General features: G+C 42.7%; 1 protein-coding gene across 7 annotated transcripts in view; it reads left to right on the forward strand.

Moving 5' to 3' along the window:
- Nucleotides 1-23,339, forward strand: part of ANKRD44 (ankyrin repeat domain 44) — a 317,233-nt gene that overhangs the window by 99,820 nt on the left and 194,074 nt on the right. For all 7 annotated transcript variants that reach the window (XM_060302105.2, XM_070045932.1, XM_070045936.1 and 4 more), the window contains exon 2: nt 23,227-23,310. In XM_060302105.2, coding sequence (XP_060158088.1) covers nt 23,227-23,310 — 84 coding nt within the window. The remainder of the gene's footprint in view (nt 1-23,226; nt 23,311-23,339) is intronic.

The raw sequence follows: 23,339 nt of genomic DNA on the forward strand, positions 1-23,339 counted from the left end.
AGTGCATGTTGGTTGCCCTCCCTCCCTGGTCCCTGCTGCCCCCAGCTGCCCCCTGTGTTATCACTGGCGCCGGAGGTACTCTGCTCCTTGTGTCACCCCTCGTGCATGCCTGACCGGTCCACAAGCGCTGCGGACATTAATCCTGGGTTTCCTTGGACCTGCTCAAAGGGCAGATCCTGTGGCCCATCAGAATCCTGGGTGCGAATAGTGTGGGAATGAGGCATGTGAAGAGGGATGGAGAGCGGCTGTGGCCAGCTTCGTGACATCAGAATGGGAGGCATCTGCCTCCTTTAGAGAAGGGGCCAGCGTCCCCCTGGCCCGACACCCTCTCTTGGCATCCAGGCATGCAGTGGAGCCTTCTGCATGTGACGGGGTGTCTGTAGTCCCTAGGTGAACCCACTGATGGAGCAGGCCAGGATTAGCTCATAGGCTACAACACAGACCAGAGCAGAGTCCATCCTGGTTGCTTTCTGCTGCATCAGAGGCTGCAGGAAGACATTTGTCCCTTGACCCTTTCATTCTTCTCTACGTGGAGCTGAGGCCATGCTCAGTTTCTGTTTCTGACCTCCTTTGAAGCTGCATCTCTCCATGCGGGAGGAATGATATTTGAGCCGAAGGAAGAGGACACATGCCATTCCAGTCCGCATAGTCCTGGCACCCTAATCTCTCCAAGACAAGATGTTCCAACAGGTGGGCAATCCTTCTCTTTTAAGACCTATCTTATAAGAGGAGAATTTCCTTCCTTAATCTCTGGAAGAAGGCGATGCAGTAAGACAGGCATCAGCCTTAAGGAGAATTTCTGAGTGTGCCAAGTGTGTCTTTGATGCCATTCCAAAGGACGCAGCTCAGTGTAGTGGGAAGGGCGCCAGTGTTGGAACTGCACAGATCAGGATCTGGTCCAGCCTTAGTCCCTTGCTACCCTTGTATCATTGGTCAGGTTACTTAAATTTCTGAGCCTCATTTGCCTCATCTGTAAAAGGATGATGTTAATAATAACTCACTGTTAGTGATGAGGAAGAAGCAAGATGATGTACGCAAAGGGCTTGGCATGTAGTAGCCAACTGAAAAGTGCCCTCACGGATGCTCTACAGTCCCCAAGCCCAGTCTTGGGTACAGGGCAGCCCTTCTCAGGAGGCTCCAAATCACATTTATTTTCTTTCCTTGTCTCTATTGAAAACACTTATCCTCCCCTTACTGCTGATCTCTATTTCGGAGTCAAGGGGAAAAAAAAAACCTAAATAATTCTCCATAAGATGTGGCTAAATGATAATCTGACTCGCTCAGAGGTGATTTCAGCCTAAAGGGGAAACTTTAACTCAAGGGAATTTCTGTTACTAAGAGAAGTCTTTCAGGTAGTAGGCGTGGGTTCCCATGGTTTCTGAGCAGTTTTCTGCTTTACCCATGTTCCCCCAAGTGAGGCCCCAACGTGCCCTCTCTCTCCTGCAATCCTCACCTTGTAGCTGTAGCCCTGTTTTCACTCCCTCTTGGACTAAAACTCTTTTTTTTTTTTAAAGAAGATGTTGTGGGTAGGAGCTTATTAATTAATTTATTTATTTTTGCTGTGTTGGGTCTTCATTTCTGTGCGAGGGCCTTCTCTAGTTGTGGCAAGCGGGGGCCACTCTTCATCACGGTGCGTGGGCCTCTCACTATCGCGGCCTCTTTTGTTGCGGAGCACAGGCTCTAGACACGCAGGCTCAGTAGTTGTGGCTCACGGGCCTAGTTGCTCCGCGGCATGTGGGATCCTCCCAGACCAGGGCTCGAACCCGTGTCCCCTGCATTAGCAGGCAGATTCTCAACCACTGCGCCACCAGGGAAGCCCTGGACTAAAACTCTTGCCCTGATAATTGGTTCTCCTGATTCTTAGTCCTCCTCTTGGGCTGTGTGCTGAGGCAGCTTGCTTATCTATTCATCTTACAGAAATCAGAAGTAACAGTTTTAGCGTTTAACTCTTTCTAGCTTTTCATGGTGATTTCCATAAACTATTCCACTTCTTAGAGGAAAATAAAATAAATAGTTAAATAAAAGACTGGTCAACTTTTTGTCTTTGTCTATCACCAGTGGATTGTCTAGCTTTCTCTTAAACCAGAGTGACAAACAGGCCAACTGTTGTTCTTGGTTGTTAATCATTGCCTGGGGTACTTGAGTGTTGAGAAAGCTTCTGAGGTTGTGTCTATTTGAGATCGAAAAACATGTCATGCTTGATTAGTGATGTCTGCTAGCGGCACAGGAAGGGAAGTGCAGTGCTGACTACATTATTTGTCATGCCTCTCTCCAGCTCTCTAGACATTAGTCATTTCATCATTTCTCTCTTCATTTGCTCTCCCAGTTGAGTGCGGTTGGGGTATCAAAGAAGGTACTTGCAAGCCAGGTTTACTCTGGTAATGATTTAGCCTGGCTGAAGCATGATGCCAACTAAAACTTATTTTCTGTAGATTTCATAATTATCCTATTCTTGACGTCCATTCATATGAATAATTAAGAGTTCTTATAAAGTCAGGGTTTTTGGATCCTGGGGTCCATAAACAGCGTCAGGATTTGGTTCATTCAGAGAAACTACTCAGAAGATCTTGCCTTTTCATCTCTAAAGAGCCGTGAGCATGTGAACCGTCGGCAAGGAAATGAATTGCATTCATGAATCACTTGAACAGCACAAAGCAAACCAAAGAGCTGCCTCTAGTAGTATTGGCTGTTGTATCCACTTTGCCTTTATTCTAAATGCCTGTTTTCCAGGTAGCCTAATGGATGAATCACACTATGTTCCGAGAGAAGCAGAAAAACAGCCTGGAGAAGATGGGTCACTTATGTGGGGTTTCGGGTTATTCTTCTCCAAGGTTACCATTAGAACCCATTTGAAAACATTAAAATGAAAGCCATTCTTGAAAAATAGGCACCCGGTGTGTGGCATGGCTTCGCTTTGCCTGCTCACCTCTCCCACTGGGAAACTGAACCAGTCTTTGGATGTTGAAAGTCGAAGGGCTAACAGCTCTTCCCCCAAGTGTTGTTTATCCTCTTTTCTTCCCCAGGGTGGGAGGAGAGGTGGGGTGGATACTCAGATAAGTTTTTCCGTGAATTTAGGAGAAACTGGCCAGCTCTCTCTGACCTCCATTTTTTTCTGCAGTGTTGGCGTGTCTGTGGGTGGTTACTGGTACCAAGTGTTCTCCGCTAGGGTAACTGCAGGCAGGTTTAGGTCATACTATGGTTTTGAGGCTCTTCTGTGGAGTTACTGAGAAAATATCTAAAATACTTAACAAATCTTGAGCATCTCTTTGAACATACTCCAGAGTAAAATATATATTTAGAACGTTTGAAGAAAGCAAATTTTTTAAAGTTTATCAATACTATCCAAGACTACTGTGCAACGATAATCCAATAATAGCAACAAAACTCCCATCACCATTTGGCATCTCCTCTTCCTCTTTCCTTGCTGTATAGTGTATAAAAGGGGGAGGGGGACTTTAACATCTTACTTTTAGGAGTCTGATATATTTTTTATAAGCTGATTCTGCTTGGAGGCAGGCTCATAAGTACCCAGGGAATGTACACCTCATCCTCATTTCTGTTCTCCTCTAATTTGCCTAAATGTTGCCTAGTTTTCCTCTAAAATGCAAAGGTTAGGATTATTCAACCATATGGGGCACCAGTTCTTTCTTTCTGTAACATTTCTGGGAAAGCAGATTTTGACTCAGTACTACCAACCAGTAGTATATGAGCTCCTTTGCTGGTGGACCAAGGAAGGGTGTATGACAGGCATGAGAGATCATCATGGCAAAAGAAGAAACTACAAGAGGGCTTTCTCAGTGACCTGACTTAGGTGTGAATTACCTGAGCTGGTATTTAAAAAGGGAGAGGGGAGGGAACACATTCATTTGATAACGTACTTTTTTTCTTGCTAGAATGCTAAAAGATCAGAGGAGACATCCGAGGAGACACAAAGAAATTAAAATCACCTCTAAAAGAGAAGCAGCTTAATGTGCCATCCACAAGCACAGCTGTTTAAGCGAGGGTCATTCTTGTACTGGAATCAAGTAAAGGAATGAACAGAATGTCGTGGCTGTGACTTAAACCACAAGGGCTCTCTGGTAGGAGCGTCCTGACCTCACCAGTGACCTGGGACTGAGCAGACTTCTGGAGACCATGGGTCAGAGCACCGGGAGTCCCCTCCAGAACTGAAAGGCCCTGAGTGGGGAGAACCTTCAGACAACCCCCCCCACACACACACATACACACAAGTTGTGACTCTCTGGTGGCTTGTTCCGTGGTCTGTTTTTGGATAACTCCAAACTTGTTCCCAGACCACCTAGCATCTATCCCGAATACAACAAGAAGGGTGTTCATTTAATTTAGTATGAGGCCACATTTAGTAAATTGTTAATAATGCTTCTGATTTATTGATTTAATATGCCATTCCCATTTTTTTCCTCGTCGATCATTTCTGTTCAAGGAACGATGTATTAAAATGGGGGTAAGTTCTTCTTAACTTCGCATGAATGAAATACACCGAGAGTAGGCAGTCTGCTTTACATTCTCGCGTATGAATATTAGAAACATAATGCTGAAGAGTACTGGCTTGCTGAGGATATAGCTGTTTAGGGTTATCTTACGGGGCTCTTATACTTAATGACTCTTTCAGAATTGATGATGGAGGAGGGAGAAGGCAGCCCCCTAATGTCCTTTAACTATTATATTATTATTGATAACATACTCAACCAGTCTACTTTTTGTATATTATTTAATACTTTAGAAAATACTTCCACAAGCATCTTTTGCCCGGCAGAGGGTGAACTCCACGTCAGCAAGACTGTGTTTGTTTTTGCCCATCCTTGTACATCTAGCTCTGGCAGAGTGGCCAGTACATAGCCAGGGCTCTGTAATATTGTTTACAGAAAGAAGGAAGGAAGGGGGCAGGAGGAAGGAAGGGGCACAGTCATCTCTCTGCTTCACAGCATCTGCCCTGCCACCATCTTTGTAAGGATGACCATCCCCTCTTAGCTGAAATTATTGCCCCAGTCTTCCGTGTGGTCCCCCTGCTCTGTCTGGTGTGCATCCTGCCAGACTTCTTTCTGCAAATAGCTGTATGTGTTTATATACAGAAATCTCTTATTCTGTTTTGTTATATAATAGAGATCATACTTTAAGAGCTGTCCTACAATTTGCTCTTTTGAGTCCTGCTCTGCCAGTCTGTTTCCACACCACAGCCAGTCGGATCTTTGTTAAGATGTGATTCTGAATATATCACTCCTTTGTGTTAAGCCTCAACCCTTTCTGTTTCCCTGAGGACAAATGATGAAGTCTTAGCGTGGCACACAAGTGCTTGGGGCTCTACCCTGCCCACTTGGCCAGCCCCAAGTCTTGCCACTCCTTTCCTTGCATCCTTTTCTCTAGCCACCGTGAACTGCTTGCATTTCCCCACATGTGCTAGGCTCCCGCTGGCCTCTGGGCCTCTGTAGATGTTGCAGCCTCAGCCTGGAATCCCTTTTGTCTGGTCACCTTAGGACTCTGGGTTTGATGTTACCTCCTCCTGGAAGCCTCCCCTGATAACTCAAGGCTGGGTTGGGTACCCCTCTCGTGTGACCCCCTAGTTCTCACTGGGATGTAATTGCTTACTTTTCTGCCTTGCTGGATGCCAAAGCTTCCTGAGGCTGGGGACTGTGTCTTAATCATTGCTGAATCCCCTCAGCCATTGCCCTGCCTGGCTCCTCAGGGGCAACTGAGAGATGTTTGTTGAGCTGGTGGAAGAGGGCACTGTGGTGGAGTTCAACTAGTATGTGAATCAGAGCCGGAAAGATCTTCTCAGTAACTAGCAGTTAACTTGGATCATACTCAAATTCCCCAAGCCTCGGTTTCTCTCTCTGGGAAATGGGATGGAGGACATCGCTCCTGACCTCCAGCAATCGTTGTGAAAATTCCATGAGATGACATAAGAAAGCATTTAGCACAGAGCCTGTCCTGTAATGAGCTCCAGTAAGTTGTTCTTCCTTCCTTCCGTCCCTCCCCGCCTTCCTTGCCAGCTAGGTCAAGCCATGGATTAGTCATAGAATTCCCGCATCAGAGTCAGGTTCACGGCGGTGGTTCTAAACCATCTGCCAGGTGGCTAAGACACCTTTTAAAAGTACACACTCCGGGGCCTCACCCCATGGTTCTGGGATGGGGTCCAGGAATCTGTATTTTTTTCAGATTGCTGGTACTCAGCCATGATTGGGAACCTTTGACCTAGTCCAACTTGTGACCAATAACAGGAATCCCACTTACATAGCCCTTGCTGGAACACCTTGGGGATGGGCAGCTCAGTGCATTTTGGAGCTCTGTTTGCTGTCGGGCAGCTCCTTGAATGTTAGAAACCCTCACTTATCTACTGGGCCTAATTCTGCTTCCAAATGACACCTAGCCTTTAGTTCTGGGTCTGCCTCCTAGAGACAAATGGATTAAGTTCACACGTCTTCCCATAGCCATTCTTCAGATATTTGAAGTTACTACCATGTCCCTTCAAAGGTTTTTCTTTTCCAGGCTAAACATTCCTGTTCCTATAAACTGGAGTTTGCTGACTGGCGCCTGTGGGCTACATCCGGTCCACAGATGTGTTTTGTTTGGCCTGGGGTGTTTGAAAAATACTGAATAAGTTTCCAACGTTGAAAAATCAAGGCATTTGCCGAAAAGTCTGGAGCTCTAGCATCTCTTGAAAACTCAAAAGATCTGGAGCCGTATTTCCAGCTTTGGGTGGGATGTAAGGTCTCCAGATTGTTGCACTCTCAAACACTCCATAGTTTTGTCTCACCCCCGCTAATTAAATCATTACATCATGGGTTTTTCAGACCTTTCGTTACTCCTGTTACCTTTTCCTATCTGTGCTCCAGAGTGTCAAGTGGTCTCATTTTTTAAAAAAGTTCTTTATTTTTATGATTATAAGAATAATATTTAATAATAATTGAATGATATTTAATAATAAAAACAATAGGAAATTTGGGAAATTATGGAAAAATGTAAGACAGAAAATGTATCTGTCCACATACCCTGTGTGACAATTTTATACAGTTCCTTCCAGCGCTTGTTCTTCTGTGCATATTTCTATATTGTGAAGCTGGGATCACACTAGAAGTAGTTTCATAGAGTGCTTTTTCCATATTTTCCGCATCTCATTAAATTCCCTCACAAGATCAATTTTAATAACTAAAAGATGCTGTTTTATGTATTGTGCCTTTTTCTGATGGTGGTAAAATACACATAACATGAATAAAATGTACCATTTAAACCATTTTATTTTATTTATTTTTATTTTTGTGGCCGTGCCATGCGGCTTATGGGATCTCAGCTCCCCGACCAGGGATTGAACCTGGGCCACGGCAGGGAAGGGCTGAATCCTAACCACTAGGCCACCAGGGAGCAACCTTTTTAAAGTGTACAGTTCAGTGGCATTTGCAGTGTGCCGCTAACCCCACAACCCATTCCAGAACATTTCCAAAAGGAAGCCCCGTCTCCGTCAAGCAGTCACTTTCATTCCCTCTTCTTCCCAGTCCCTGACAACCACTGATCTGCTTATTCTCTGTTTGTATTTGCTTAGTCCAGATATTTCATATAAATGGAATCATACAACGTGTGACCTTTGTGGCTTCTTTCACTTAGCGTGATATTTTCAAGGTTTGTCCATGTTGTACGATCTATCACTATATGTCATTCCTTTTTATGGTTGAATAATATTCCATTTTACGGCTATACTGCATTTTGCCTATCTATTCACCAGTTGATGGATTTGGATTATTTCCACCTTTTGGCTATTGGAATAGTGCTGCTATGAACATTTGTGTACATGTTTTTATTTGAATGCCCATTTTCAATTCTTTTGAGAATACATCCCGGAATGGAACTTCCAGGTCATATAGGAGTTCTATGTTTACCTTACTGAGGAGCCTCCAGGTTAGTTTCCACGGTGGTTACACCATTTCGTACTCCCATCAGCCATGTTCCAGTTTCTCCACATTCTCACAAACGCTTACTTTTTGTTTTATTTTGCTCTAGCCATCCTAGTGTGTCTGAAGTGGTGTCCCGCTGTGGTTTTGTTTTGTATTTCTCTGATGACTAACGTCGTTGAGCTTCTTTTTGTGTGCATGGTACCCATTTGTATATCGTTTTGGGCCTTATGTTTTGTAACTTATTTAATAATTTCCCTAGCTTTTACACTGGTTCCTTTCGAACTTTTGCTCTCATGAATATTGGTGTTATTAATATCTCTATATAAAAATTGTGTGCATATCTAGTTATTTTTGTAGGATGGCTTCCTTGAAGTGCGATTATGGGGTCAAAGGTGTGCTATTTCTAAGGTATTGATACGAAGGATCAGATTCAGTCCTGCGTGTTTGAGGAGCACATATAAGTTGCCTGGAAAGCCTTTTCAAGTGCTTTTGCTAGGATTTCCATTTCTGACTTACTGCATCAGGCTCATTGGGGTGTGACCCACTTTCCCAGGAGATTCTGATATGCAACCCAGCTATCACTCATTAGCCAAATTTCTTCTGCACCCATGATGTAGGTCTTTAAAAAAAAAAAAAAGAAGAAGCACTTGAGAACTCCACACTATTGACTGTCCCAGTACCCTGACCAGTTAGTTCCAAGCAGACTGGTCCTGCTACTTCCCCAGCTGTGAGCAACATGGTCCATTGGCAAAGTGAGCTTACCATCACCTGAACCCCCTCGGTGGATTTTTTGCCTCGTAAAATCTGGTCTTCCCCTTCTTGTTCTTTGGGAGTTGATTGTTTTGAACCCATTTGTTTCTGGTGAGGAAGCAGAGGTTTCTGTTAGCCTTATGACTTGCCCTAGTTTTATAACACCTACTCGCCAGAGACAAAGCAAAACCAGGCCTCTGGCTTCTCAGATAATTTTTCTACTTCCCTCAGTGACCTCGTTTCGACATTTTTGATTGGTCATGATCCAAGAAGTCAAATGTAGTCGCACATGCCAAATGTACTCAGAGTCTGTAAAAGAGGGAACAGGCTTCAGCACGTCTGGGCAGGCCGTGTCTGTCACACGAAACCCTGGTTTTACTGCCTTTGGCCAAGCCCAGTTCTATCCCTGGGAGGAAGAAGGGCAGCCAAAAGTCCTCCTCGGCTGGGACAGCGGGACTGTGATCTCTAAAGAACCATGATCATATGGTGCCTTTTAAACCACTGGAGCGTAATGTGGTAACTGGGTAACGGTTGCGAAAAGTTTTGATGTTAGATGTGCAGGGCAGATTCCCAAATCTAGATTTCATCTCCAAAGACACTCATGAGGTCTCCATAGCATTTAGTGCCAATGTCAGGGAGAGTGTTGGTGAGGAGAAGGGAGTGTGGAGGCACCAAGAAAGACACCACCTCAGTTACCGTCATTCGGGCCATAGGAGGCATCAGGACACTGGCTGCCTCGCTGGTACCCAGACTCAGACCTCACTCAGTTGTCTTTGTGGATGGGCTGGTACAGTGGAGGTCAAGGGCTTTTTTTGTTTTTTTTTTCCTACTGCTAAATAGAAACACACAGCAAATTAGGTTTTATTTAAACTCAATAATTCCCTCTCCTTGTTAAAAACCCTTATTTTCTGTGCTATGGCTGTCAAGATTATGTCTTTGAACTTGGCATTCAAGTTAACATCCTGGGAGTGAATCTTGTTTTCCTAAAGTTTAAAAAAATATGTTCAAAGCTAATTGTAGACCGGGAAGGGTAGTGAAAACAAAGAAAATTGTAGATTTCCCTGTGGCTCCACCTCCGTTAAAAATTGCTTGTAACTTTTAAATCTCAAGACTTTGAGATGAAAGGGACATTAATTTACGTATGCTGAATTCATTTGCAAAATTGTGTCACAGAGCCACTCATATTCAGTATCAAGGCATAATACCTATCTGGCATACACATGGAACTCTCAAATCTTAGTTACCAATATGATAAAATTTAAAACATGGTATTAGATATATTTTATATTTAGATGAACTTGGTAAGTTGCAAACGTAGCAGTGTAGCATAGAGTCAAAGACTGACGGTGTAGTGGTCAGTTTATCAATAACAGCATTTTTTTTTTTTTTCGCTACATGGGCCTCTCACTGTTGTGGCCTCTCCCGTTGCGGAGCACAGGCTCCGGACGCGCAGGCTCAGCGGCCATGGCTCACGGGCCCAGCTGCTCCACGGCATGTGGGATCTTCCCGGACCGGGTCACGAATCCGTGTCCCCTGCATCGGCAGGCGGACTCTCAACCACTGTGCCACCAGGGAAGCCCAATATAACAGCATTTTTAATAGGGTTTTTGATTCTCAAAAGAGCTCAGTTTTTTGGTTACACTACAGTCACTTCAACTTCATTATTACTTTCTTCCATGTTACTCATGTTCTTTCCCAGATGGACAGGAACAGTTTAAACAACTGCTGTTGTTTACAGGGCACAGAACAACGTGGGGTGTGTGTGTGTGCATGTGCAGGGCTGGGGAGGGGTGTGTAGAGGATGGGGAGAGAAGAGACCTGGGGAGTATTTTCAAGCTTACGCTGGCTGGAAGTAGTACATTTAAATCAATGTTAGTGTAGTGCTCTGTGGCAGCTAAACTTGGGATTTTTTTATGTCTTTAAGCAGAGGCTGGGTGGGCGTAGAGCAATACGAGAGGGCATGTTTGGAAATGCAGTGACCTAGAGAAGGGCCTGCTTACTGTCACTCTCCTGAGCATATACATGGCTCAAGTCAGTGCTGTACCCTGGCTCATTTGTCTCTGGGATACAGTTGCTTTTTCTCCATCCATCTAAACTGTTCTCAGGCCTTGGTCAAGTACTGCCTCCTCTGCAGATACCGCCTTGATTTCTTAGCCTTTCCTGTTTCCCCCTTTTCTGAATCAGAGAAGCTTCCTAGAATGTTAGGGCTAAAGGGACCACCGAGCTATCGTTGTGCTGGAGGAAAACCTGGCATCCACTTGTGTGAAGTCTGTAGAACGTGGCTCAGTCCCGTCTTACACGGTTTAATTGTTCTGTGTGGGCTAGGCTTACTTCCTCAGCTATATTTGGCATTCTCTGAGGGAGGGACTGTCACACATTTCTTCTGCATATTTCATAAAAATAGCCTGTAGTAGGTCCTCAGAAAATGCTTTCCCCTCTGGTAGCACTCTTCTGTGAAATGCACTGGCCAGGATGGACACTGATAGAGGCTGTTTGCTGTGCCACCAATTAGAAACAACCTGAATGCGCAGCCACAGGGGAGTATATTATGATCTATCCATATCGTGGAGCATCACATAGCTATGAAAAGAAATGAGTTAAGCCTATAGCTAGTGACCTGGGGGATGTCCTCAATATATTATTGTCCTTGCAAATACCAAGAAAGGGAAATAGTAATATCTCACCTTGGAGATAACAGTGTAGCCTCCTATATCTGTATCTATATTTTGATATATCAGCAAGGACTTGGGGAAAGATGTGGAAGGTACACATTAGGCTGTTAATGCTGGTGACGGAAGAGGTTATTACATTTTTTTCTTTACCCTGTCTTTGTATTCTTGCAACAGGGAAACTACTAAGATTAAAAACTAGCAAATAGGGCTTCCCCGGTGGCTCAGTGGTTGAGAGTACGCCTGCCGATGCAGAGGACACGGGTTCGTGCCCCGGTCCGGGAAGATCCCACATGCCACGGAGCGTATAGGCCCGTGAGCCATGGCCGCTGAGCCTGCGCGTCCGGAGCCTGTGCTCCGCAATGGGAGAGGCCACAACAGTGAGAGGCCCGCGTACCGCAAAAAAACAAAACAAACAAACAAACAAAAATTAGCAAATATAAGACAAAGAGAAAATGCATACAGGTTTTTATGTATTAGAAAGTCCCTTTCCCGTAATACTTCTACTTTTCAAACTTTGCATGATTAAAAAAATTAGTTTTATTCTTTGACTAAATTTTAGAATTAGGAAATAAAGACAGCATTATACTTAAGTTGGGTCTTTTTTTTTTTGTTTTTTTGCTTTTTGAGCTTATGACATAAAGATAAGTTCTCTTTTCACCAAAACCTAAACTATGAAGGTAGCACCAACACCGAAAGCCTGGTGCTCTGGTTTCTGTGGTGGAGTGGGGAGAGAAGTAGCAGGTTGGTTGTACCGATGTAGGATGCCAGCTGACTTCAAAGCCCTAGGAACTTCCTATCCCAGAGCTGAACAGAACAGAGTAGGCAACCAGAGATGCTTGCACAAGTGGAAAAGGGAAGGAAGCAAATGCTGCAGAACTTCCGGTGCTCCTCCGCCGATGGTCGGGGCAGCTCTGCTCCAGAGAGCCCTGCATGTCACCCAGGAAGTTGGTGAGAGCCTTTCTGAATGGAGACGGCCATGCTTGAGCTGGCTTGCCCTTGTTACATTAAAGGTGGAGGTAGCTCTTTTACCTTTTAGTCCCTAATAACTAAGGGACTCCATCCCAGGACCTCTCACCCAGACTGTTGTTGTGGTCTCCTACCTTGTTGAACCACTCTAGTCTTTTCTTCCAGTTCATCATACAATCCATTTCCAGAATGATTGCTCTAAAGCACAGCTCTTAGGTAAACTCCCTTGCTCAAAAACATGCATGGCTCCCCAGCTCTAGAGAGGAGAGTCCAGATCTCTAAACCTGACATTCAAAGCCTTCTAGAATAGGATCCCTGTCTACTTCTCAGCTTACCCCACTTCTCTCAGGCTCCGGCCAAATGAAAGTGTTCCTGTGCATGTTCAGTCTTCTGTTCACGTTCTCCTGAGGTGGGAGCACTCCCTTCCCATTCATCCATCTCTACCTGTTTAAATCCTCTCTAAGTTTCAATATTCGTTTTAAAGGCTACATCTTTCAGGAAGCCAGGTGTGACCTCTTTCTCTTTCTTCTTCATGTACTTGTCCTATGGTACTTACCTTACACTCAGGTTGTCTACTTCTTCTTGCACCTTGGTAATAACTTCATCAAGGGTGAGACTGGCTATAACATCTCAGTGTCTGAATTTCTTACCCTTAGTAAATTTCCTACATTTAATCAATCTTTGTTGACTTGAATTGAATGTGGTTGTTATCTGAAATGTACCAGATTAATTTTTAAAAAACATATCATTCATTTCTTGTTGGCAGGGTGCTGTGCAGAGAAATAAAGGAAATATGAACTGGGTTGGTGTCCCTGCAAGGAAACACCATGTGACTCTCCTTTTTTGCAAAAGTTCCCATTTTATGTTATCTAATGTTTTTCAGTCTCTTGGACTGCTTTCTTCCTGCCGTCTTATCATTTCTCTTTGATATCTGTCACAGAGTGCCCTTGCCATGACACTGGATGGGGAAATTGGAAAGATGCCTCCAAGAAGACTACCCTGACAGGGTCCCTTATAGATTTGCATTCCTTGTAACTTTCCTGGTTTTGTGGGCAGCAGGGGACCCTTCAGGAATCTCAGGCAGAGACTAATGGAGGTCCTGGTCAGCCCACTGCGGTAGATTTGAGAGTGGTTTGAGCAGCCAAGGCCAGGAAGGTGAGTCCGTTTTGCACATCTCCATAATCCCTCACCTGGCTCCCTGTGGAGAAGTGGTGAGAGTTTAACTGCTATCTCCCTTTCCAAGGAATGCGTATGGAATTCAAAGAAAAAGGATTACAGAAAGGAAGGAGAGGTTTAACGGGAAAATCTCATGGGCTTTGGAAAGACTTGATTGGGCCAAAGGTGGCTTTTGAGAGAATCCAGGTTCTAACGAATTAGACAAACCCAATTTGGAGTTTGCCCGAATCATGAAGAACTTTATGTGATTGAGTTAATTCATATATCTCATGTGTGGTCATTCCATCCCCCTCAAATAGAACAAGAAATTGCCACCTTCCTGATGAATGCCTTTTATTTCTACACATCGATTTTGTTTTTAAAGGCTGCTTGGATTGCTTTATTTAGCTTCCAGTTTCCAGTAATTCTCAAAAGTTATGATTACTCTAGATCGCAAGAGAATATTACTGTAATTAACCTTCTGTCATGTTTTTTCTTTAGGAATACTATTTTACCATTGCCCTTATGATAAGGGATGTACATACCAGATATTAATAAAAAGTTGTGTTTGTACAATGCATCCTAAAACTGAGAACCGCTTTCTGTATCTGAACAAAGAAATTACACTGAATACACTTATCACCCTGAAAAACATCTTCTGGCCATATATAATTTTTTCCCCACAAAAATCACTAAAATGGCTTTTATTGATTAACATTATTAACTCACCCCACATTAAAAAAATATTTGAAACCACATTAATTCAGTATACTCTAAGATACAGTTATACAAAGAATGTAAATAAAACACTAAGATAGGAAATAAAACCGCTATAAAAATTTCTCAAAACAAGAAACTGTTGTAGAAGTATGTTCTTTTTGTTTCACTAAAATTACATTGATTTAAATACGCTGCACACACTAACCTATTGGATCCAATGTGCTCTTGCTTAAATTAACTTTTTTTAAAGGTTAACTCCTGAACACTGTTTAATTAACTTAGCTAAAGTTGAGATTTGGTCTCAAGCCATTTCGAGCTAGACGGAGTGAAAAAAGATGTGGGGAGTTGGCAGCAGATCCCAATACAAATATGGCATTTGGCAAACTATGTCTGTGCTGTTTTGCTTTGCTTTTCTCTTTATGGTTGTGGCCTATTTTTGAAATGCTATGATTTAAATTCAGTGCCCAAGTGACAAGTCTGACAAAACAGAACTTATTTCCCTGGGGGTTCTGTTGGGGGAAAGGTGGAAGTGTTCCAGGCACTAAAGGAAGTAACCTCAATTTCACCTGGAAACAGTAGTGTCTCGGGGCAGGAGATTTGGGCTATAAAGGAAAGTGGCGCAGCTGCTGAGCCAATTTTGAATCCAGGAACAGAGCAACATCAAAGAACTAAAAACAGTATCTGTCGTTTCCACTATATCCCTGTAAGTTGTAATCGGGGAGCCCGAGATAAATGGAGATCGGAAAGTTCTCTCCTGAGATGCCTTGGATTGTGGCGATGGTCTTCTAACTGGGTTCTCTAACTCCACTCTCCTCCTCCAATGCTCAGCCCACACTTTGGCCAGATAAGGGTTTGCAAAGACTCTGTGCTATTTTCTTGCTCAAGACCTCCAGTTCCTGTTTGCTAAGAAGATTAGGTTAAACTCCTTCTGATTATGGCTGAGTAATATTCCATTGTATGTATGTGCCACAATAGACCTAGAGTCTGTCATACAGAGTGAAGTAAGTCAGAAAGAGAAAGACAAATACCTTATGCTAACACATATATATGGAATTTAAGAAAAAAAATGTCATGAAGAACCTAGGGGTAAGACAGGAATAAAGACACAGACCTACTAGAGAACGGACTTGAGGATATGGGGAGGGGGAAGGGTGAGCTGTGACAAAGCGAGAGAGAGGCGTGGACATATATACACTACCAAACATAAAATAGATAGCTAGTGGGAAGCAGCCGCATAGCACAGGGAGATCAGCTCAGTGCTTTGTGACCACCTAGAGGGATGGCATAGGGAGGGTGGGAGGGAGGGAGACGCAAGAGGGAAGAGATATGGAAACATACGTATATGTATAACTGATTCACTTTGTTATAAAGCAGAAACTAACACACCATTGTAAAGCAATTATACCCCAATAAAGATGTTAAAAAAAGATAAAAAAGAAACAAGAAAACCCCCCAAAAAACCAAAACCTCCTTCTGTTGGCTGCATGACACAGGGAGATGAGCTCCGTGCTTTGCGACCACCTAGAGGGGTGGGATAAGGAGGGTGGGAGGGAGATGCAAGAGGGAGGGGATATGGGGATATACGTATGCATATAGCTGTTTCACTTTGTTATAAAGCAGACACTAACACAACACTGTAAAGCAATTATGCTCCAATAAAGATGTTAAACAAAGATCTCCTTCTGCTGGCATGGAGCTTCCCCTAAGCGAGTTATTTATTTATTTATTTTTTTCTAACCTCATCATCTACTATTCTCCAGCATGAAAGATATTCTCCACAGTCTCATTCAAAATCCAGCTTAATACCTATGTCTCCTTTCTGATAACTCAATCCACACGGACTGCCCCCCCGCCCCAAGTTTGAAAGATCGTAGCTATTTGTTTTCTAACTTTTGGCAAGATTGTTTTATTGTTAGTTATTTTGTTAGGAGTGACTGTATCTAGAAATACGTATATGTATGTCGTCACTATATGGTGTATACACGCACACATAGAGAATAGATATGGTAGCATTTTCCCTTAGTGAGTTGTTAGGTGTAAATTTCTCCATAGAAAGTTCACTGAAATTGAGGCTGAATTACTGGTTAAGAATTAGATATAATATATTCTGTATTAATTGTATTATATTGTATTTATTGTATTGTATTAACATGACATGTGAGAGAGAGAAAGTACTGAAGTGGGAGAATCTGGAAAACTAAATCCTGGTCTCAACTTTGCCACTAACAGGCAAATCATTCGACCCCCTCACAGCTCCAAACGGGATTAATCTCCTTTATGACCATCAGGAGAGCATAAAGGAAAAGTATAATCGTGCTTATTTACAATAACCTTAAATAGTAAAATTATGATTTCACGTCCCATCCAGTGGACATAAATATGCGGCACAGCGGATTAGTCAAGAGAGATGATGTATTGTTCAGGTGAGTTGCTGTTCTTTTGGTTTTATAGATTAGACCCCTGAGTACAGAGAGGTTGTGCACCATTTTTGAGGTTGGCCAGGGTAACAAAGGTCAAATCAAGCTCGGTGTGATTTTTACTCCCCTTCCTGTATGTAAACGCGTTTTTCCCCAGCGTGATGGGCCCCTCCGCTTTACTGGTGGTGTTGAGTGGGTTGTCATCCACACTTGATTTATATGCTCTGTAATTTTTAAGGAAATCTCCCTGGATCCCTTATTTTTCCTACTGTAGGATGGATGGACATAAATGTACTTGTCTATGAAAGTTTTTGAGCTTGTTACCTCAAAATCCACACTGATCGCTATTTTTATTGAGCATTGGCCCTGTACAGGAGGCACTGCATATATTATGTCATGTCTTAAAACACATCTTATAAAATGGCTACAGTAGCCCTATTCTGTAGATGAGGAAACTATGGCTGAGATTTAATCCCAAGTCAGTCTGATACCAAACATAGGAGGAATCTCCCTCCTATGGCAGAAAAAAAGAGAGATCTCAGGTATGTAAAATCAACATTGCTTCCAGATTTCAAGTTAACCGATACTGTTGTTTCGTCATTTCCTTTTACCTAACCTTTTGTGAGTAACTAGTAGAAAAGTTGACACGCCTGGGTTTCATTTTCCCTCGGACCAGCTCTCCTCTCGTGACGGTGCTAACGAGTGCTCTTAAAAAGCAGAGAAATAGCCAAGGAGGACCTCAGGAAAGGAAGGTGCGACAAAGGATGTGAATTTTCCAAACACTGAATAATTGGTCCTTGAATAACTATATCATAGTCAATGCCTATGTGTTATTTTCATTTTGGAAAAGGTTAGATAAATTAATTTTTCCACTTTCTGATTAAATATAGTTCTTCTTTCACAGTATTTAAGTATAAAGTTAATAAATAGCTACCTATAGGGAGGGTATTGCTGATACTTGGAATTTTATGCTTCTGTTTTTAATAATCGGAAATATTATAGACACTCTGCAGCATAGTTTGTAGGAGGCATTTTCAGACATGTAGTCTTGCATTAAAAAATGTTTATGAAGACTCAGTATATTTTGTACAGTTCTTAAGGGAAGCAGATTTTGATTTTATTATCATCATTGTCTTTCTATGATGGAGTGAACTTCTCCCCAAGTAGAGTGATCTGTATTCAGGAAGCACTCAATGGCATCCTTTCAGTGGATCACACAGCAAGAGCCACATGAGTAGAGCTAACAAGTTCTGTCCGTTAAATCTAGTGACTTGAACAAATTTTTATTATCCTTTTGTAAAGATGTAAGCACTGCCTTACACAAAAACCAGTTGTTACCTAGTGAAGTATTTCAACATGTTCATATATGTTGATAGTTTCATACGGCCAGATTATTGCTGCATCAGCTATTAGCTACTAATAACATGCTCCCATCCTGCTCTAATGACATTCTGTACTCAGAATACTTAAGTGTGGACAGATGTTTAGGAATATCATTTTTCCCTCTTGGCTATTGATTGACTCCCAACACCCACTCCTGATTAGAATGCAAGATGTTTTCTTTTAGACTTGGAGTCTTTAATTACCCAATCTAATTAGAAAAAGACAGGCAACACACCAAGAATTTGGAATGTAATGCGGGAGCATCTTCTTGGGCTTCTTACCATGGACTGTATTTCCAGATGCTCAGTGACAGCCTTTGTCACTCTGTTTATCTTCCAAAGCCAAAGTGTTAGTAAAGAACACGCAGCTCTGACAAAGAGAAAGTGAAAGGCACTATACAGTGGTTTTAGCCAAAATCAAATTGTTGGTTTCATTAGGAGATTTTGGAGGGGTGACCCGCGACCTCATTGCAGGACAGGATGGAGTGGATCCTCAAACCAGCTGTGCTTTCTTCATAGAACCCCTGATGGGCTTTATTCCTAAACCAGTGGCATATTTGATGCCACTAGTAGCACTTTTTAAAAGTGAAATTGAGGAAATAATTGAGTTTTGGTGTTTTTTTTTTCCTTTTTTTTTTCTTCCCAGACCGGGGCACGAACCCGTGTTCCCTGCATCGGCAGGCGGACTCTCAACCACTGCGCCACCAGGGAAGCCCGAGGAAATAATTGAATTGGGTTTTGCACATGATGAAAATAATTCTTTAACACCTGGGTTTTAAATGGCTTTATTCTTACTTCCTAAAAACCTGGACCCTCAGGAATCAATAGGAAAGGTTTTAAAATTTTTGTTTTTGGGTATAATAATGTTTGTGTTTACTTATTACTAAGTGCTCTCTCAGAAGCTTAAATTCTTTTATGTCTTGAACAAAGTGGATCCTCCAGCTACCTTATTCCGCAACCTGAACATTTACTCTTATCTCCCAGGTAACAAATTACCGTCTTGCTCCCCCTAGTGGAATTGTAACTCTACTTCAAAGTTTAAGAACACTGTTATCAGTACATGTTTGATTTAGCATCTTATTTTGGGGAATTGGATATTTTCCTAGTTTGTTCTCAAACACTGAGAATAAAATAGAAAAATATTGCATTGAGTGGGCCGATAGGGGATGTGGGTAGCAAAATTGGCGTTTTGCTGATAAATTTTCAGTTCCTAGTGTCAGCAAGGTTGGCTGCTTCGTTCATAGTGGCTGCCAAATGCAAGCAGCTTCTGCTCTGCACTTCTGTCTTAGAGGGGTCACATGTCATCAGCCTGGAAGACAGTCACCTCTAGAAGGCAGCTGTTAACACTCCTGGCAGAGATGGTACAGTGCTGAGAGTTGGTGATATTGAAAGACGAGGACTGGTCCCATCTGAATGTTGACTCCCACTTGTGCCATTGGTAAAGTAGGCCCAGGAAGTATCCTTCTACCTTCTCGATCTACATGAGGGACTGAGCCAGTATCCACAGCACGTGGCAGTCATTTTCAGTGTACAGCTGCTAAACATGCTTAAAAAATTCCAGTAATTGAGGCTGAAATTACTGTATATCTCTTCTTAAGAACTGAAGTTTCTTTAGGGAATGATAACCCATGGTTTCACCGCATCAGAATCTCTTTGTCCTGCCCCTATTTGTTTTTCACAACTTTGACCCTTGTAATAAATTTGTGTTTATTCAAATTTGCACACAAAGCGCTCCTATTTTGTATATGCTAGCGTTGAAATGTGTGAAACTTCTAAAAAATTTTTGTACATGCCAAGGCTTAGGACTCCGTTCTTTTGCAAGTAAGGCCTTGTCAAGGTCAAGGTAAAAGGTGTAAAAGACACAGTGATCGCCAAATGAATAGTCAACAGAATATAAGTACTTGGTACTTATGAGCAAGAATATTGTATTTAGAATATCCCCCCTTTCTTAAAATCATGTAATAGCGACCGTATTTAGAAATATTTTTCAAAATATTTATTCTCAGGGCAAGTGTTTACCTAGGGAAAAATAAAAGAGCAGGATCTGATTAAAATCCCAACAAAAGGGAATGCCAAAGTGTTCTATGGGCATGTTTTATTTGGGAGTGTGGAGAAAAAAAGCAACACCCGTACTGTTTGTTTGTTTGCTTGTTTTTTAAATACCACTGGCTCAAGAGTTACAGAAATTTAGTTCAAGAACTACATCCATGCAAACACACGGCTTCCATTCAAGCAAAGCATGTATCTGTGAAGTTCTGGTTTGGAATCTCATAATGCCTGGATTAACAGTTGTGAAGACAGAGATGTCACAGTGGCCACACAGCCCAGCTGGGGTGGAGATGTCCATTTAGCAAGACTTCGGGCTTTGGGGAACTGGCACTTTTCTATTCCACAGGGAGTGTGAGGGATTCGCGAGTGAATCAGCATGTATCTCTGTGTATACGCACATGAAGGTAGCTACAGATGTGTACATACATGTACAAATGTAGGCATGTACATGTGGGTATATTCATGTATGTATGTGACTGCAGCTTTGGAAGAGTTACAGCAATGGCTCAGCTTCTTCCCAATGGATGCTAGGAATTCTGGGCGTTGACAATGCTTCCCAAAGCAGCCCTTAGCAGAGGGAAGCTGGGAGGCGTTGGGGAAGTGTGCATACCATTCTCTGCTGGGAATCCTCTGCACTGGTGATACCCTTCCAGCAGTCTCAGAGACCGGGACTGGGAAGCTCCACATGCCACTCCCTGAAGAAGGACTGTGCTGGCATCTTTGTCTGGCAGCATTACAGGGTGGCTCTCCTTGGGAACATTCCAGCCATAGCTTGGAACCCTTGTCTTTCTCGAGAGGTGTGAGGACTGAATATCTTCACGCATTCCTTAGATTCATGAGTGAAGAGAGGCTTTGCTTCACTAGCTCTGTTTCCTTCAAGTGACTGACTAGTGGTGCATTAAACTGGGATGGGTTTGTTTCTCAGGATCTTAACTTTTCAACTGTTGATTGACCACTGTTGACTCAACACTAAAATCTTGTCTGCCTCTGCTTGTCATCCCATGGTTATTGGGGTTTGTTATTTGCTTTCTCTTAAGGTTCAAAAAGGCAGAAAAGTATACACAAGCATTTGGCCACAAGCAGAGCAGATAGAGAATTATGAAATAGATATCCAAGGTTCAATATTTTTGTTGAAATCCTGACATTGTGTGACTGCCTTTTTTACATGAAATATGGTCCTTGCCATGGGGCAGATAGCCTGGAGACGTGGTTAGCAGGTAGTCAGCAAGTGTGGGGAGGAAGTCCTTGTCTTGGGCAGAGTGCCAGCTGACACCAAACTAGTCAAACTTGCATTCTTTTCAAGACTTCTTTCCTGCTACTTAAGTGTTGGCAATTTGAGAAACTATCTTTGAATCATACACCTTGGCAAGAGGGTAGGATTAAGAGCGTATTGGGGACAAAAAAGAGATACAAATGTCCACTCGCTGGAAACTTTAATGGCAGAGGGAAAACTGTGGACAAATTCCTGGCCTATGGAAATATTTATCTGCAATTTAACATTTTTTATATAATGTTTCCTCAGGGAGTCTTACTATATTCCTACTGACAGTACTTATATTGGTCACCGCAAATAACAAGGAACACCTTCAAAACATGTAAGAGAGGCAACAGGCAGGTAAAAAAGAGAAAAGAAAGTTTGTAGGAAAAATCAGGACTTGGAGCCTCACATAGATTGCACGGGGAGAGGTTGAGGCAGGTAATGCTAATCATGTCACCTTAGGCCAGTGCTCTGCAGTTCCCAAGAACTAAGTGGGTGTTTTTTAAAAATCTGGGTTCTCAGATCCCACCCCAGAATCTCCAGGGAAGGGATCTGGGAATACAGTTTTAACAAGCATCTCAGGGGATTCTTAGCGTCGGACAAGTTTGAGAAACTGCCGTCATCCTGTTGCCTACTAGGACTAAAATATTTCCAGAAGTTGTGTGTGTGTGTGTGTGTGTTATTGCCAAGGTTTTTAAAGTTCGAAAAAAAATAGTCAAATAGCCCGTATTGGCATTATAAACATTTCTTAGTGAAAACATCTGTTATTTGTGTAGGGTTGTAGAGTTACAGAGGGTTTTCTCATATATTATCTCATTTGTTCCTAATACCAACCGTTTGAGGGGCTGGGCCACAAAGATCATGTTCGGCCCCAGATTACACATGGGAAGTGTGCTCCACATGTAGCTGGCAAGTGGCAGAACCGGCTCTGAACAGTATCCTTCATGTGGGCAAGCCCAACACCGACCTCTGAGCCCACGCCTTTTCCTCTTTTCACCCCACACCCTGGTCACCAGGTTGATGGCAGCATTTGTAACATGGATTTGCATACCCACACCTTTGCACACCACGATCCCTCTGCCTACATGTCCCTCCTTCCCTGTCTGCACATTCAGACCCATTCATTAAGGTGCCTTCCATGAAGCTTCTCTGGGTACTCTTCTCACCCTACCACCCAAGCAGAGACAGTTTGTCTTTCAGCTGGGTTTCCATCAAGCTTTACAAATCCTTCTACCATATGTTGGGTCTTGTTTAATATAGGTGAGTTCAATGATACCTGCTCAGTAATGCCTCCCTTCTTGCTCCCCACCCCGCCATTGTACCACTTTATTTTATTTATTTTTTATTCTACTACAGATGACAAACAGAAATGTTAGCGTTGAGTAGCCACTTACTTTAAATAGATGGGAAGTAATCACGTCTAAAACACTCAGTGCTTATTGGCTAAAGCTATGGAAAGCATTCAGGAATGATTTAAAGGGTTGTCCAAACATTGACAAAGAATCATTCAGGAGGCCAGAAACGTGGCCATTAACATCCTCTAGGAACAGAATTGTTTCAAGGGACCAGGCAACATTGTCTACTGAGAGATGGGGGGAAGGACAGGGGACTCTATGCACAAAAGCATAGATTTGGTAGTTTCCTTGATAGGTAATTTAAGGGCCTTGCAAGGACATCTTCAACTAGGGGTGATTTTCATGTTATATTCATAGCCCCAGGTTAGATGTGACTGTCTGTCATGGCTTTCAAATCATATTATAGTTAGTTCTTTATGCAAATACACCCCCTACTAGACTTCGAGTGAGGGTAGGCCTGAGCCATATTCATCTTTGTCTGCCAATTGATAATTGTTGAATAAACTTTTTGGGGAACATATATCTTCTAGCCATCTGCATCTGAATGCAATCCAATTATTTAATTATAGTTCTAATTCAAATTCTCCTGTGTTTACAGCCACCATTGGTCCAAGCAATCTTCAGCGGTGATCCAGAGGAGATACGGATGCTCATCTACAAAACGGAAGATGTGAATGCTCTGGTAGGAGATGCGCTGGCTTTTCTGGCTCA

The sequence above is a fragment of the Globicephala melas genome, chromosome 7 (assembly GCF_963455315.2).
Source record: "Globicephala melas chromosome 7, mGloMel1.2, whole genome shotgun sequence".
NCBI classification, from domain to species: domain Eukaryota; kingdom Metazoa; phylum Chordata; class Mammalia; order Artiodactyla; family Delphinidae; genus Globicephala; species Globicephala melas.